This window comes from Poecilia latipinna, unplaced genomic scaffold (assembly GCF_001443285.1).
Source record: "Poecilia latipinna isolate Pla-1442-1.1 unplaced genomic scaffold, P_latipinna-1.0 Scaffold335, whole genome shotgun sequence".
In the NCBI taxonomy this organism is placed as follows: Eukaryota; Metazoa; Chordata; class Actinopteri; order Cyprinodontiformes; family Poeciliidae; genus Poecilia; species Poecilia latipinna.
Window position 1 is genome coordinate 313,857 of NW_015112951.1, and position 12,680 is coordinate 326,536.

Genomic DNA, 12,680 nt, shown 5'->3' on the forward strand with positions numbered 1-12,680 from the left:
AATCCAAGCAGTGCAGACTTAAAAATGGACACTCAAAGAAAACAAGTTAATATAATATAATAGTGCTAGGCATTTTATTGGCAGTGCCATGTGAATAGGACTATAGATGGCAGCAGCAGTTGCGCCTGCTACTGCATTTCGGGGTGAGGGCTGGAGCACTGCGTGATTCTACAAAGCCTGGGTTTGTTACCCAGAACCACAGATGTGTCGACGGCCAGCCGGAAGCTCTGGTGCAGGGCCTGGCACTTCCGCGCTATGTCAAGCGTTTGAGCATTTTTCATCAGTTTGTCCTCCACAAAGATGAGATGTTTCTGCGCCACGGCCAGGTTCTGCCTGCGAAGGACGGCAACAGGGGGGTCAGTCGGCATAAAGACGGGCGGCAGACGGATTACAGATGGGGGCGGGGGGAAGAGAACTTACTGGGTGAGCTGCAGCACCGACTGAAGACCACCAAGCATCTTCGCCAGGTCCTGTCTCTCCAGAACGAGAGCGTTATGGGGCTAAAAGAAGGATGAGAAAATAACCCGGTTATGATTTGTTTCAGCTGTAACAAAAACAAGAAAAAAAATAAATAAATCAAATAACACAACTACAACCCTCAGGCTGCAGCACCTACATTGTCCAGGCAGAGCTCAAATCGGGGTCTCTGGTTGAGAATCTCCAGAAGGTGGGTGATCTGGTGCAGCCTGGACTCACAGTTCTGAATATGTTGGAGCAGTCTCTGTATGTCTTTGTTCAGATCAGAAATCTCTTGCAGGATCTGAAGGTTACAGACAACAACAACAAGGAGTTAAATGACCGAGTTTGAGACGCTGTGAGATTGTGTGAAAAGTTGCAGCGTGCCGACCTTCTGTCTCTCTAAGTTCAGTGCATCCTGGAGCTTGGTCAGCTCCTGGATCTTCCTCCTGAGAGCTTCTGCAGTGCTGTTGCGTTGGCGCTCGTGGGCATCTTTCAGCTGCAATCGTCAGAAAGATGACAGGCATTAACATGTGTCACTGACCTTAGTACAGTGATCATTTTGGCAATTTTAATGAAGAATATCCCAGGATAATAAAATGCGACACTTATCAAAGCAATTTCTAACTGGTAATGGCAATAAAGTGAATATGATTCTCATTAATGTCACATATTGTGTGGAGAAATGGCTATCTGAGCTCAGTGACAAGAGGTATGTTGGGAACAGTCATCTATAAAACATGGTGATGGAGCATCATGCATGTGGGACAGTTTTGGTGCGTCTCTAAATCAACAATTAAGAACTGGAAACTTTGACCAACATGATACTGATCAGAAACAAGCAGCAGGACCAAGAATGTTGAGAAAAGGCTTTTTTCTAAATCCTGGGCACAACTATGCTACATCTATTTTGTGCCTTTGTGCATAAATGCATAGATGAAAATGATTGAATATATAAACTTTACCGTCCTTCCTCCCTTAAAAAATAAGCGCAATTTATAAGCCCCCCAAAAAAGAGAGTAAGGCATTTCTGGCTATGATAAATGCACGTAAACTCCTGTCAGTAGCTGCAGATGTGATTTGCTCTTACGTTGGCCAGGAGGAACATCAGGTTTGCCCTGCAGGCGGACGAGTCCTTCAGCAGGTTTTCAGCTGTCAGCTTCAGGTTTTGGCAGTGGGACAGCCACGTCTCGTAGCTCACATGGTTTGGTTTGATTGAGGGAGCAGGTATGTGAGAGCATGGGGTGTCCACCTCAAAGGTGATACATTTGGTGGTGAGTTTGATGGCTTCGACCTTGTCTTGAAAATCATGCATCAGCCGAGAACGGACCGCCTTCAGAGCGCTGCAGCAGGAAAACAGAAGTTAAGGTTAGTCTTCCTACTGAGGCGCGCCAGTCAGGCTTTTCTCTTTATGTCTGACCTTAGCTTGTCGAGTAGAATGAAGATCTGCTTCTGCAGCGCCTCTCTGCTCTCGTTGGTCATCTGCTCCTCTTTCTTCAGCTTGAGGAAGACCGGGTCCTGTCTCATACCCTCCGAGCACAGGCTGCTGCTGAGAGCCACGCAGTCACTCATAAGCTGACTGTACAGCTGTCTCTCTTTGAGACAGTGCTCTGCCGTGTCTTTCGCCTGAGGGCACAGTCAGTTTTACAAAATAGTCCACCTTTGTTCTCTGAGAGTTTGGCTGCTGATGCAGGTACCTGCTCCACACAGATGATTTCTCTTTCTATTCGCCGGATTAACTCATAAATATGGGCCTGCCAATGGCTGATCTCCATGTGGCGGGATGTGAAATGCCCCATGGTGTTACGAATAGACAAAGGAACCTTCAATGATAAAACGGAAATACACCTGAAATCAAGAAACCTCCAACAAAAATTATGACCAGATGAAAGACAGGCTACAGTGTCCCAGTTAATTAAACGAAGGCATTTCAATTTATGCTATCCAACAAAACATCCCAACATTTAGCGGTTTGGCTCAGCAGTTGGGCCTTACCCGAGCAATATTATTGCTATGCAGGGTGAAGAAGATTTCATTCAGCTTCACATAGTGGTCCTTCTCAGGTCGTGGTTTGTTGTATGACAGACTTATACCGTCAGCCAGGGCAGGGAGAGTCAGTTTACCTTCTGATTCCTGCAGGCAATCCATCTTTGGATTATTTTTCCTGTGACATAAAAAAAGCAAAAAATGCATCAAAAATAACTTAGATTTACCTGAAATACTGCCAACAGAAAATGGTGAATTTGATTTAAATTTTTCATATTTGATCTGAGAAAAGTAACACTAAACACTCTTACTTACCACATTGTTTTGGTTGTCTGCAAAAGTTGAATTGTTGAATCTCAGTTCAGTTGGAAACAAAAGTGTTGGGGCAACAAAGAGCCTATTTGCAATAAGTAGAGCATGGAAGCCTCAACCATTCTCCAGGGATACACGGTTAAATGTCAACAAAGATAAAAACAAGTAGTGGTATCCAAGATTATGGGCCATTTTCAGAACAAATTAAACAATAACAACTTGAATTCTGGAAAGAACTACTAAAGCAAAATTTATTGCATTAGTTAAACCTGCCTAGCGAAATAAATGCAGCCAATATTTAGCAGAAAATGAAAATGAAGTTATAGTCTGTAGTCACAGATTTGCCAAAAGAAACTTGATCTAGCAAAAGTGTCACTTATGTTTCAACTAAAAAGGGCATACTAGCTAAAGTTTAGGCTTGTGCCCTACATCTTTGTTTACAAGCTAAACAAAGATGGCTAACTTTTACTTTAACGACTTAAACAAGGTAGAACGCAATTAAAATTAATAACATTGGTAATATAATATGAATAAGACTTGAACTCAACATGTAAAAATTCCACAGGTCCTAGAAAAACTGGAATATTTTTTTTCATATGACTGACTGTCCATGTATGTTGCCTACACATCAAACAAACAAGCAATCTCTCTGCTTTCCGAGACGTGCAATTATATTGTAAGACATTCATATATCCTCAAAAAGCAGTCTCTGATAATATTGCAAAGAAACACATATTTTTAACTACATTTTAAATTAACTGGCACTCACAATATGGCGGCAACGTTGACGTACAACAAGACAATTTTTGTCTAATCCTATTGGTCGATGAGTGAAGTACATCCGGTTGATGATAGCGGAAGTGTTTACTCGGGAGATCACACGGATTTTAGCTACAAAATTCAGCAAATTATCCTAATTCGCGGTAAATTGTGCCGTTCTAGAAACACCTACCAACTTCTCGGTTGCTTTTACTGCTGGCATGCCGGAATAAGGTATGTGTGACGTAAATTTTAAAAGTTATTTGCCCATTTTGGTTTGTCGCGCTTTCGCTACATTAGGCCGTAATGGCTGCAAATGAATAGTATTTTGATGGAATACAATAGAAACCCCGATGTTTACACACTGCTTGTAAAAACTCTGTTTCCCCGCCCCTGATTTATAAAAATGAAACGGTGATCGTCAAAACCTCATAAAAGAATCAGTTATGATCTGATTAAACCTTTGGTGGATTTAAATTTGCTTCGAAATCAACAAAAGAATAGTTTCTTTTGAGAAAATTAAACGTGATGAATTTGATAGAGGAGACTATATTTGATTTCAGTCGAACTGTACTGGATAAATATCCCAATTAAGGTCAGATAAGTTTTGAAATTATGCATCATAATTGAAAAAGGTAATATTTTAACAGGGCCATGTTCTACTTTTTATGCTCCCATTAAATAATTATGATTGTTTATCATCACACACTGTATAAAAAATATTTTTTTTCCCCATCCTTTGATGTTGGATCAAACTACTTCTTGTTTAGATCAGTTAGAATAAACACAATTATTTATTTATATTTTTATAGTACATGATTCCCACCACAAAACGCTCGTGCTGCACAGTCGGGATGGTTTTCTCAGGCTTTCAAGTTTGTCTTTATCCTTTCAAATGTAGAAAGGTTCAAATTATGAATTAAAACTTCAATTTAGTTTCATCAGACAACAGGACATGTCACCAAAAATTAAGAATTTTTCCCGAGTTCATGCAGAAACATTCATCTTTAGAACACAGAAAGATGAACCAGACAGGTTTAACTTCAGACAGTAAAAAACAAGGTCTATGTGTCTTTTTAATTAATGCATGCAAACTTCTGGTTTCAACTGTGTTTGTATATAGTCATAGTAATCCTAGTGTACACAAACTTCTTGATTTAACAAAAAAAAAAAATCCTCTCATTATTCTTGCATCTTATAAATAGAAATAATTCTGGGTAAACTAACTCAAGGATTAAACATTTGATTTGATTTAATTTCAAAGAACGTGTTGCGGTGTATCCAATTAGATGTTTTTAGCTGCAAAACAGGATAAAGATGCTGATTTATAATTACATTTGCCCTCTATTCTCAGAAAGCTGCAATGGACGCATCACCTTTCTACGGCGTCCCGCCGATCGAGAGCGACGACAGCTGCCTCAGCGACAGCGTCAGCGACAGCGACGAGGACAGCGGAGCAACAGAACCAAGTGACGACAGCAGCGCCGACGAAGACCCTGACTGGACTGACGACGCCACGGCGTGCACCAGCGCTGCTACCACAAGAAGGGTGTCAGCCGCCGCTTCGACGAAATGGCAGGAGGTCGTGTGGGACTCCGTTCAGCAGCAGAGCTCTGCAAAACACTATCCCGTCTGGCAGGGCACCCTTCCAGATGCGGATGAAATCAGAGAGCCCGTTCAGTACTTCCGAGACTTTTTCGACGCTGAGCTTTTGGAAACGATTTCGAAACAAAGTAATCTATATTGTGCACAAGAAAGTCCCAACAGTGCCCTTAAGTTGGACCCCAGCGAGCTGGAGCAGTTTATTGGCACCGTCATGTATATCAGTGTTATACACTTGCCAAGGCTACGAATGTACTGGTCCAACGATTGTCGAATACGGCAGGTGGCAGATGTGGTCTCCCGAGACCGATTTGAAGAAATTACAAAATTCCTTCACTTCAACGACAACAACAACATGGCGGCGAACAGCAGGGACAAGCTCTTCAAAATCAGGCCAATTGTTGATTCCCTTCTGCAAAAATGTCAGGCTATCCCTCAAGACCAAATGCTGTTCATTGGTGAACAAATTGTCCCTTTCAAAGGGAGATCCTCTCTAAAGCAATACATGCCCAAGAAGCCTCATCGATGGGGATATAAAATCTACGTGCTTTGTGACACAAAAGGCCTGGTGCATTCGTTTGACATATTTACCGGCAGAACCGCTCCTGAACGCGGAGAACCCGACATTGGACCGACTGGAAACATCGTGCTGAAGCTCGCACAAGCCGTCCAGCGTGCCGACGATCACCTGCTCTATTTTGACCACTGGTTCTCCTCCTTGGATTTGCTCGCTGCTCTTGCGAAGAAGGGGATTCCAGCGCTTGGGACGGTGCAGCTGAACCAACTGCAAGGGTGCTGCTTCAGCACCAACTCCGACATGAAGAAAAAGGGAAGAGGGACGTTCGAAGAGAAAAAGGTCGTCTTCGACGGTGCAGAACTGAGGGCAGTCAAATGGTTTGACAGCAAGGGGGTGATCATTGCCAGCAATTTCCCCGGTGCCCATTCTGTCTCCAGAGTGAAACGATGGGACAAAAAGTTGAAACACAACGTCTTTGTGACATGCCCGAGCATCATTAGCCTGTACCACAAGTTCTTGGGAGGCGTCCACGCGCTCAACGCGCAAATTGCGTCGTGTCGCATCCAGGTCAGGTCAAAGAAGTACTACCACCGGTTCTTTTTTCACTTTGTCGATATGGTGGTTGTGAACAGCTGGCTGTTGTATCAGCGGGACTGTGATTCTCTGGACGTTCCAAAAAAGGAGCGGAAGGACTTGCTTGCTTTCAGAACATCGGTGGCGCAAGCGCTCTGCATGCAGTTCAATGAAAACTCCAGCGTAAAGAGGGAACCGCCGTCACCTGACGGGGAAAGGGAATTGCAAAAAAAGAAATTTCGAGGTCCAACTCGGGCGCTTCCAACCATGGAGGTCCGGTCGGACGCCGTGGGCCACTGGCCAATGACGGGCAGCGAGCGGCAGCGCTGCAAGTTCAATAAATGCAAGGGCCAGAGTGTCTACAAATGCTCGAAGTGCGGCATTCACCTGTGCCTCAACAAGCACAATAACTGCTTCATAGAATTTCACAAGTAAGAATAGTTTCTTTCTGCAGATGAAGAGACGGCCAGACTATCGCCTTCGACATTTTCTGCACGTGGTTTAATTACGACAGATCATCCAGTTCCTGATGGGTTACAGATCACGATTCTTCCAGCACCATGTTTGACTGTATGATGACATGTTTTAACTGTTTTCATCTTCTTCTTTTTTTTTAGCAAAACCAGATAAAAACTCATTTGCATTTGAAAATTTGTTCAATTATGCATTGCGACTAAATTTGTTTTCGTTCTAATGATTGATCCAAATCGATCTCCGCTGTTTGGTGTCTGCTTAAAAACAAAATTAAGATTTCCCATAAAATGTGCAGTTGGTGGTTTTGAGAAGCTGCATAATATGAAAACAAATTAACAGTTAAAAGTGACTGATAACTTCAACCGTGTCTATATATGGCTATGGCAGCCGTTAAGTTGTATTTCATTGGAAATGTTCAAAAATGATTAACCTCGTGGGCATCAGTGTTTGAGTAACCCCGCTTCAATGGAGGTGCTTTCTGACAAGTTAGCATCACAGTGCGTAGTTGTAAAATGAAATGTTTTCCAATGTTTTTTTTTTAAAATAAAAATCTAAAATGCGTCATGATTTTGAGCTCAGTCAGCATTTCTCTTTCCATTTTGAAGAGAAGCTAACAAATCTTAAAAGGCTAGTACTGCAGAAAAAACTCCACACAACGCCACATTTATTTTGTATTTTTATTGATGTAATTATCCATGGTTTTAATTTTATCACTCATCCAGTAATAATCATGGCTTTAAAATAAACTGACGTCCCTATCATCCAAAGTCACCCTCCTCCATTTAAACACGCAATAGAAAAATATATACTTAATACTTTGTACAATACTGGTTTTGGTCCAAACAAAAGTGGATCAGAAAAGCCAATATACCTTTTACTCAAAAAGGTTCTCCAATTTGCATTTAAGCTCCTTTTAAATGGATTCGGGCAACTTTGAATATAGGAATTTTACATAATAAATTCTAAAGACAAAAATGCTGAATGCAGAGTCTGTAACACAAAATTCAACTTCACAGATTAAAAAAAATATCACTATTTACAGGCTTTTATAATATTCAAAGGCCAATTAAGAGAGAGAGAAAGAGAGAGAGGGTGAGGCAGACAGAGAGGTGTAAAGGGAAAGTTTCAGGAATCAGGAGGAGGAAGGGCGGGATCTCGAGAGACGAGAGGGCACGGAAAGCAGAGTCGTGGAGCGAACCAGAGCAAATCAAACATGTAACAAGAATTTTCAAACTACGCATTTACAAAGTCCTAAAGAAGCTGAATGAGGGCGCGCGCGTCTTCGGCCCGGTCCGTCCTCCACAGTGCATGATGCATCTTCCCAGCTCCCAAACCCGGCCCTCCTGTCCTTCCTTCCTCCCCTGGGTTCGTTTTTTTAAACATTCATTTTGCTCGTTCGCCAGCTGGCGACCCCAGGCGATAGCTCTGTCGTTCGGTTTTCATACGCACTTGGACACACATCCTCAGCATGTACACAGAAACCAAACACACCTCAAGTCTGTACATTAGAGGAGAAGGAGAGAGAAAGAGAGAAAAAAAACAAAAAAAAAAACCCAAACACAAGCACTCTGCATACAAACACGCTCGTTCCTGTACATACAGCACACTGCACCGACTCCACAGCTACTTCCCAGTGATTCCTGTACAGGAGAAATCGAAACAGTTTGCTGGAGATTTACCACACGGCTCTCACTACACCTCTCCATTTCACAGCTCATAAACTGATCACCCATTCTAATTATTATGCGTACACTCATACCTTTTTTTTTCTTTTCTTTTTTTTTTATCAATTTGCAGTTTTTGCCTCTGTAATTTTATTACAAAAAAAGTCATGCCTAAAGTCTAGCAGACATTTGCCGATGTGTAAAATATAGATATTACTGCCCTGCTTTTTCTTTTTTTAAATTTCAAACATGGGGTTGGGGGTCTTTGCTTGATTGTAGTCTAAGTCAGGGTAATAGTTCAGTCAGGAGTTGTTACTATGTGAAATCTGGAAAATCTGCACACACTTAATTCTCGACTGGATTTGAAAACCTTTCAGCAGCCGGTCGAGCGACCGAAATCCTCCAGAAACACGAAGCTGTGCTAAGCAACGCCAACGTCTGTCCAGATGAGAACCTTGAGAACCTTTGACATTCTTCACCGGGGACACCGTCCTGTCTCAGTCAAGTCCACAGTCTTGTGAAGGTCGTAAAGGGCTACTTTCTGCGGCGCACCGCAGTTTTGATCTTGCGCCCAGCGATCGCTGACTGTCCGGCTGGGGAAGCGGTGAACGTCTTGGCTGACCTGCGAGAGGAAAGGACATCTCCGTGAGAAAGACGACAGTACGCGTCGCAGCTTACGATCACGTGAAACCCAAATAAATTTAAGTGAAAGTGTGCAGTGGTGGTGTGTGAAAACGGCAGAAAATGGAGCAGAAAACATGCAAACTGAGTCACTGCTGCAGCTGCTTGCAGATTCTCCACATTAAAGTTAAAGCATTTTCAAGGTAAGTTTTCCAACTTTTCCTGCACCAAAACTTTGGAGATAAAAAAAAAACAATACAAATGAACTAAAAAAAAAGGCAGTGTTAATTTATTATTGCAAATAAAACTAAATTTTATGTTTTAACATAAAATTTATGTTCTGACTGCTCTGAAAAAGTGACTAATCTAACTTTTCTAGCATTTAGAAAATATACATAATTGTATTAATTCTACCCAACAAAAAACAAGAAGTTTGGTTTGATTTCACTTCACACATTGAGGAAAAATTTTTTTTTTTTTTTTCATATTTAAATACTTGATTTGAACTGAAATACTAAAACGTCAGATTGCATTTTATTACCAGAATGTACAATTTGAATAACGAAGCACTTTCTGCAGAATTCAAGCACTCAGAACCTTGAAAGCAGAGCATCTAAATTGAAGCATTTTGAAATATTTCCTGTGTAGATTGATGAACAGCAGCCTACCCTATGTTAAATGCTGGAGTTTGTGTAAAGTTGAAACTGCCACCAGCTGCTCCTGACTGGGGTGCGATGGGGGGATTGGCGGAGGGGGTAGAAGGCGCTCCAGATCCAGCTCCAAACGTAAACACGCCTGAAGAGTTATTTGAGGCTCCAAAAGCACTGGCTCCTCCGAACTGAAAGCCTCCACCTGATTAAAAAAAAAAACCACAGAATCAAAGATGTGATTATAATCGTGCGATCCCCACCCAGAGGAAGAGAGTCGGTCTGCAGGTGGATGTGAACGAAAACCCAGAGGACGACTCACTTGGTGCGGAGTTGGTGCTGGAACCAAACACGGGTGTGGAGTTGTTCTGCTGTCCAAACGCGGGGGCAGCGTTGGGTTTGGTTCCAAAGGTTTGGGCAGGTGTGGCTGGGAAGGGGGATCCAAAACTTGATCCAAAAGGAGGGTTCTGGTTGGCGCCGAAACCTCCTGAAGGAGCTGAACTGAACACAAACGGCGACGGGGCTGCAGAAGGAGCTGGAAATAATGACAAAAAAAATTAAAGAAAAGGTGAATATTTTACCACCGCCAACACTAATATTCAACAGCGGTTTTACAAGCTTTTATAACAAACGCAGACCTGATGAGGAAGCAGCAGGGGGTGCTGCTGCTGCTGGGGCTCCGAAGGTAAAAGAGGGAGCAGCGGGAGCAGAAGCAGCAGCGGCAGCAGCACTGTTGGTAGAAGCGCCAAAGATGAAGGGCTGAGCCGACGCCGGAGCCGCGTTCAGCGGAGCGCTCGACGGCGTCGCTGACTGGTTGTCGTGATTCTGTCCGAACATGAAGTTCTTAGCAGGGGGAGCGTCGCCGGTGGTGGAGGGAGGCTGGCCAAACACAAACGTGCTGGGGGCCGAGGAGGATGAAGATGAAGTTGCGGCCGGGGCCGGTGCGGAGCCGCTGCTGGCGGCGCCAAACATGGCGGCAGTCGGGGTGGCGGATGATGAAGTGGCGGCGCTGGGCGGGTTATTAGCCAGGAAAGAGAAGGCTGGTTTTGGAGCAGCAGTGGAATCTGTGCAGGGAGACACTGATACGGTCAGCAACAATGTCTTCTGGCTTCATCAACTCTTGAGTTAGTGTCACTTCCAATTTCTTCGTCAGAAATCTAGGTGCTCTGTGTCATAAACTGGACAATATGGCTAAAAAACGCATCATGATGGATCGGCCGATATCAATAATTACTGATTAGTTTTATGTTTTCGATATAAAATAGGTTTGAATGACAGACGAATGAAGCTCTTGGAGTTAAATGGGAGCATTGTGATAAAAAAAAAATGTAAAGGAAGATAAAAATGTAAGTTCATCTCAGTATGAAGGTTTCCAAACTGTTAAAATTCACCATTATACCTTATTACTGTCCTAAAATAGTTCCAAGCGAGTCTCAGTCAGAAAATCACGAACGTAACGACTTATAATCACAGAATTACATTTTTTTTTTCCAGTAACAGACAATACAAACCAAACCATTCCGACAATTCAATATAAAAAAGCTAAATATTAATACCTGCAGCAGTTTGTCCAAAGCTGAAAGACGGCTTTGAGGCTTCTGAAGTCGACGTCTCACTTTTTTCTGCCTGTTTGCCAAATGTGAAAGCCGGCGGCGGCTGATCTGTTGGCGCACTCGGCTTGCTGAAGGAGAAGCCGCCTCCCGAGGGAGCAGCTGCAGCAGCAGCAGCAGCAGCAGCAGCAGCTTCCGGTTCCTTTTTCACAGCACCAAAGAGAAAGGTCGACAGAGCCGCCTCCTTCTTCTCCTCTGGCTTTCCGAAGGCAAACGTTGGAGCCGCCGGCTCCTTACCTGCCTGTAAAGATCCAAATGCAGAGCTCACCTGCGGCGTGCCGGATGCCACATTTGGATCGCCTAGCCTCCCAAAAACAGACCCCTTAGCGGTGGCTGTGGTGGTGGATGTGGTGTCATTTGATGATCCTGCTTTGTCGCTATTTCCTTGTGAAGAAGTGAGAGGAGTCAAGGTAATAGAGGATGAAGACGTGGTGGCGGTTTCTGGTGTTTTATCCGCCGGTTTAGTCAGTCCAAACGTGAAGCCGCTTTTAGAAGAAGAGTTACTTTCTGTGCTGGATGACCCACTTCCAAAAGCTACTTCGCTGCTGCCTCCAAACTTCAACCCAGCGCCCGCCGCCGGCTGGTCCGACTTCTTGTCATCGTTGGACGCGGCTCCGAATTTGAAGCCCTCAGAGGGGCCACCGAATTTAAACCCTGAAGAGGCAGTAGTGTCTTTAGAGGATGACTCCGAGGAGGAGCCTCCGAACGAGGCGCCAAATTTGAAACCACCTGACGACGACGAGGACGAGTCTGTAGTTCCAAACTTGAAACCTCCGGATCCGGCTGTGCTGTCCGACGTGCCGAACTTAAAACCCCCAGGATTAGAGGTAGAAGAGCCAAAAGTGGAGGTCCCAGAAGCTCCAGTAGCAGAGGAGCCAAAAGACCCAAAGGCTGAGGAGAAACGGAGAATAATGTCAGGTTTAGGATATTCTACGTCCACAAGGCGTCTTGAAAAATTAAAAAAACCTCAAAGTGAACAGTTACTATTAGGGCTTGACAATTTATTTTTATTTAATTATTTTATTTTTTTCAATTATACTGTATTCATAGCATAACAAGAATATAGTCGTAGCAATACAACAATAAAGTCGAAATAATGCAAAAGTAAAGCTTTAATATCACCAGAATAAAGTTGTAATATCAGGAGAATGAAGTACAACAAATCAAAAAATGTAAATGAGGAATATTGATAATCTTGTGATGTTATATTCTGGTATAAGGAAATACTCAAATTATTATCAGTAGCAGGACTTTGAAGCATTTGTACAAACAGCAGTTTATTTGGAAGAAAGAATCAGAGATTTTAGCTCATTAAGATGATTTTCTCGCAATTTTAGGGCCATCTGATAAAATTGTGCTGTATTCTGCTAATATTCTTGTAACTAAAGCATTCTAGATGCCCAATAATAATCCTAATTAAAGCTCCGCGGAGCCTCAAGCGGCCCTCGCAGCCAAGCGC

The 12,680-nt window shown here is 43.1% G+C and overlaps 3 protein-coding genes across 3 annotated transcripts in view; 1 reads left to right on the forward strand and 2 right to left on the reverse strand.

Annotated features, from left to right (window-relative positions):
• Positions 1 to 50: 50 nt before the first annotated feature.
• Positions 51 to 2,867, reverse strand: LOC106949306 (tektin-4-like). Its single transcript, XM_015035463.1, has 9 exons — positions 2,758 to 2,867; positions 2,452 to 2,620; positions 2,154 to 2,279; positions 1,877 to 2,082; positions 1,547 to 1,799; positions 848 to 955; positions 617 to 760; positions 421 to 500; positions 51 to 333 (listed from the first exon to the last, which is right to left on the reverse strand). Exons 1-9 carry the CDS (start codon positions 2,760 to 2,762, stop codon positions 129 to 131), a joined length of 1,296 nt encoding a protein of 431 aa, XP_014890949.1. The 5' UTR covers positions 2,763 to 2,867; the 3' UTR covers positions 51 to 128.
• Positions 2,868 to 3,560: 693 nt separating this feature from the next.
• LOC106949308 (piggyBac transposable element-derived protein 2-like) lies at positions 3,561 to 8,232 on the forward strand. The gene is made up of 2 exons (XM_015035465.1): positions 3,561 to 3,747; positions 4,868 to 8,232. Exon 2 carries the CDS (start codon positions 4,877 to 4,879, stop codon positions 6,638 to 6,640), a length of 1,764 nt encoding a protein of 587 aa, XP_014890951.1. The 5' UTR covers positions 3,561 to 3,747; positions 4,868 to 4,876; the 3' UTR covers positions 6,641 to 8,232.
• Positions 8,233 to 8,463: 231 nt separating this feature from the next.
• The window catches only part of LOC106949281 (nuclear pore complex protein Nup153-like), a 7,335-nt gene continuing 3,118 nt past the window's right edge, over positions 8,464 to 12,680 (reverse strand). Inside the window, exons 2-6 of the mRNA XM_015035425.1 lie at positions 11,168 to 12,187; positions 10,250 to 10,675; positions 9,934 to 10,146; positions 9,633 to 9,816; positions 8,464 to 8,965 (exon numbers count right to left, since the gene is read on the reverse strand). Coding sequence (XP_014890911.1) covers positions 8,878 to 8,965; positions 9,633 to 9,816; positions 9,934 to 10,146; positions 10,250 to 10,675; positions 11,168 to 12,187 — 1,931 coding nt within the window. The 3' untranslated portion in view covers positions 8,464 to 8,877. The remainder of the gene's footprint in view (positions 8,966 to 9,632; positions 9,817 to 9,933; positions 10,147 to 10,249; positions 10,676 to 11,167; positions 12,188 to 12,680) is intronic.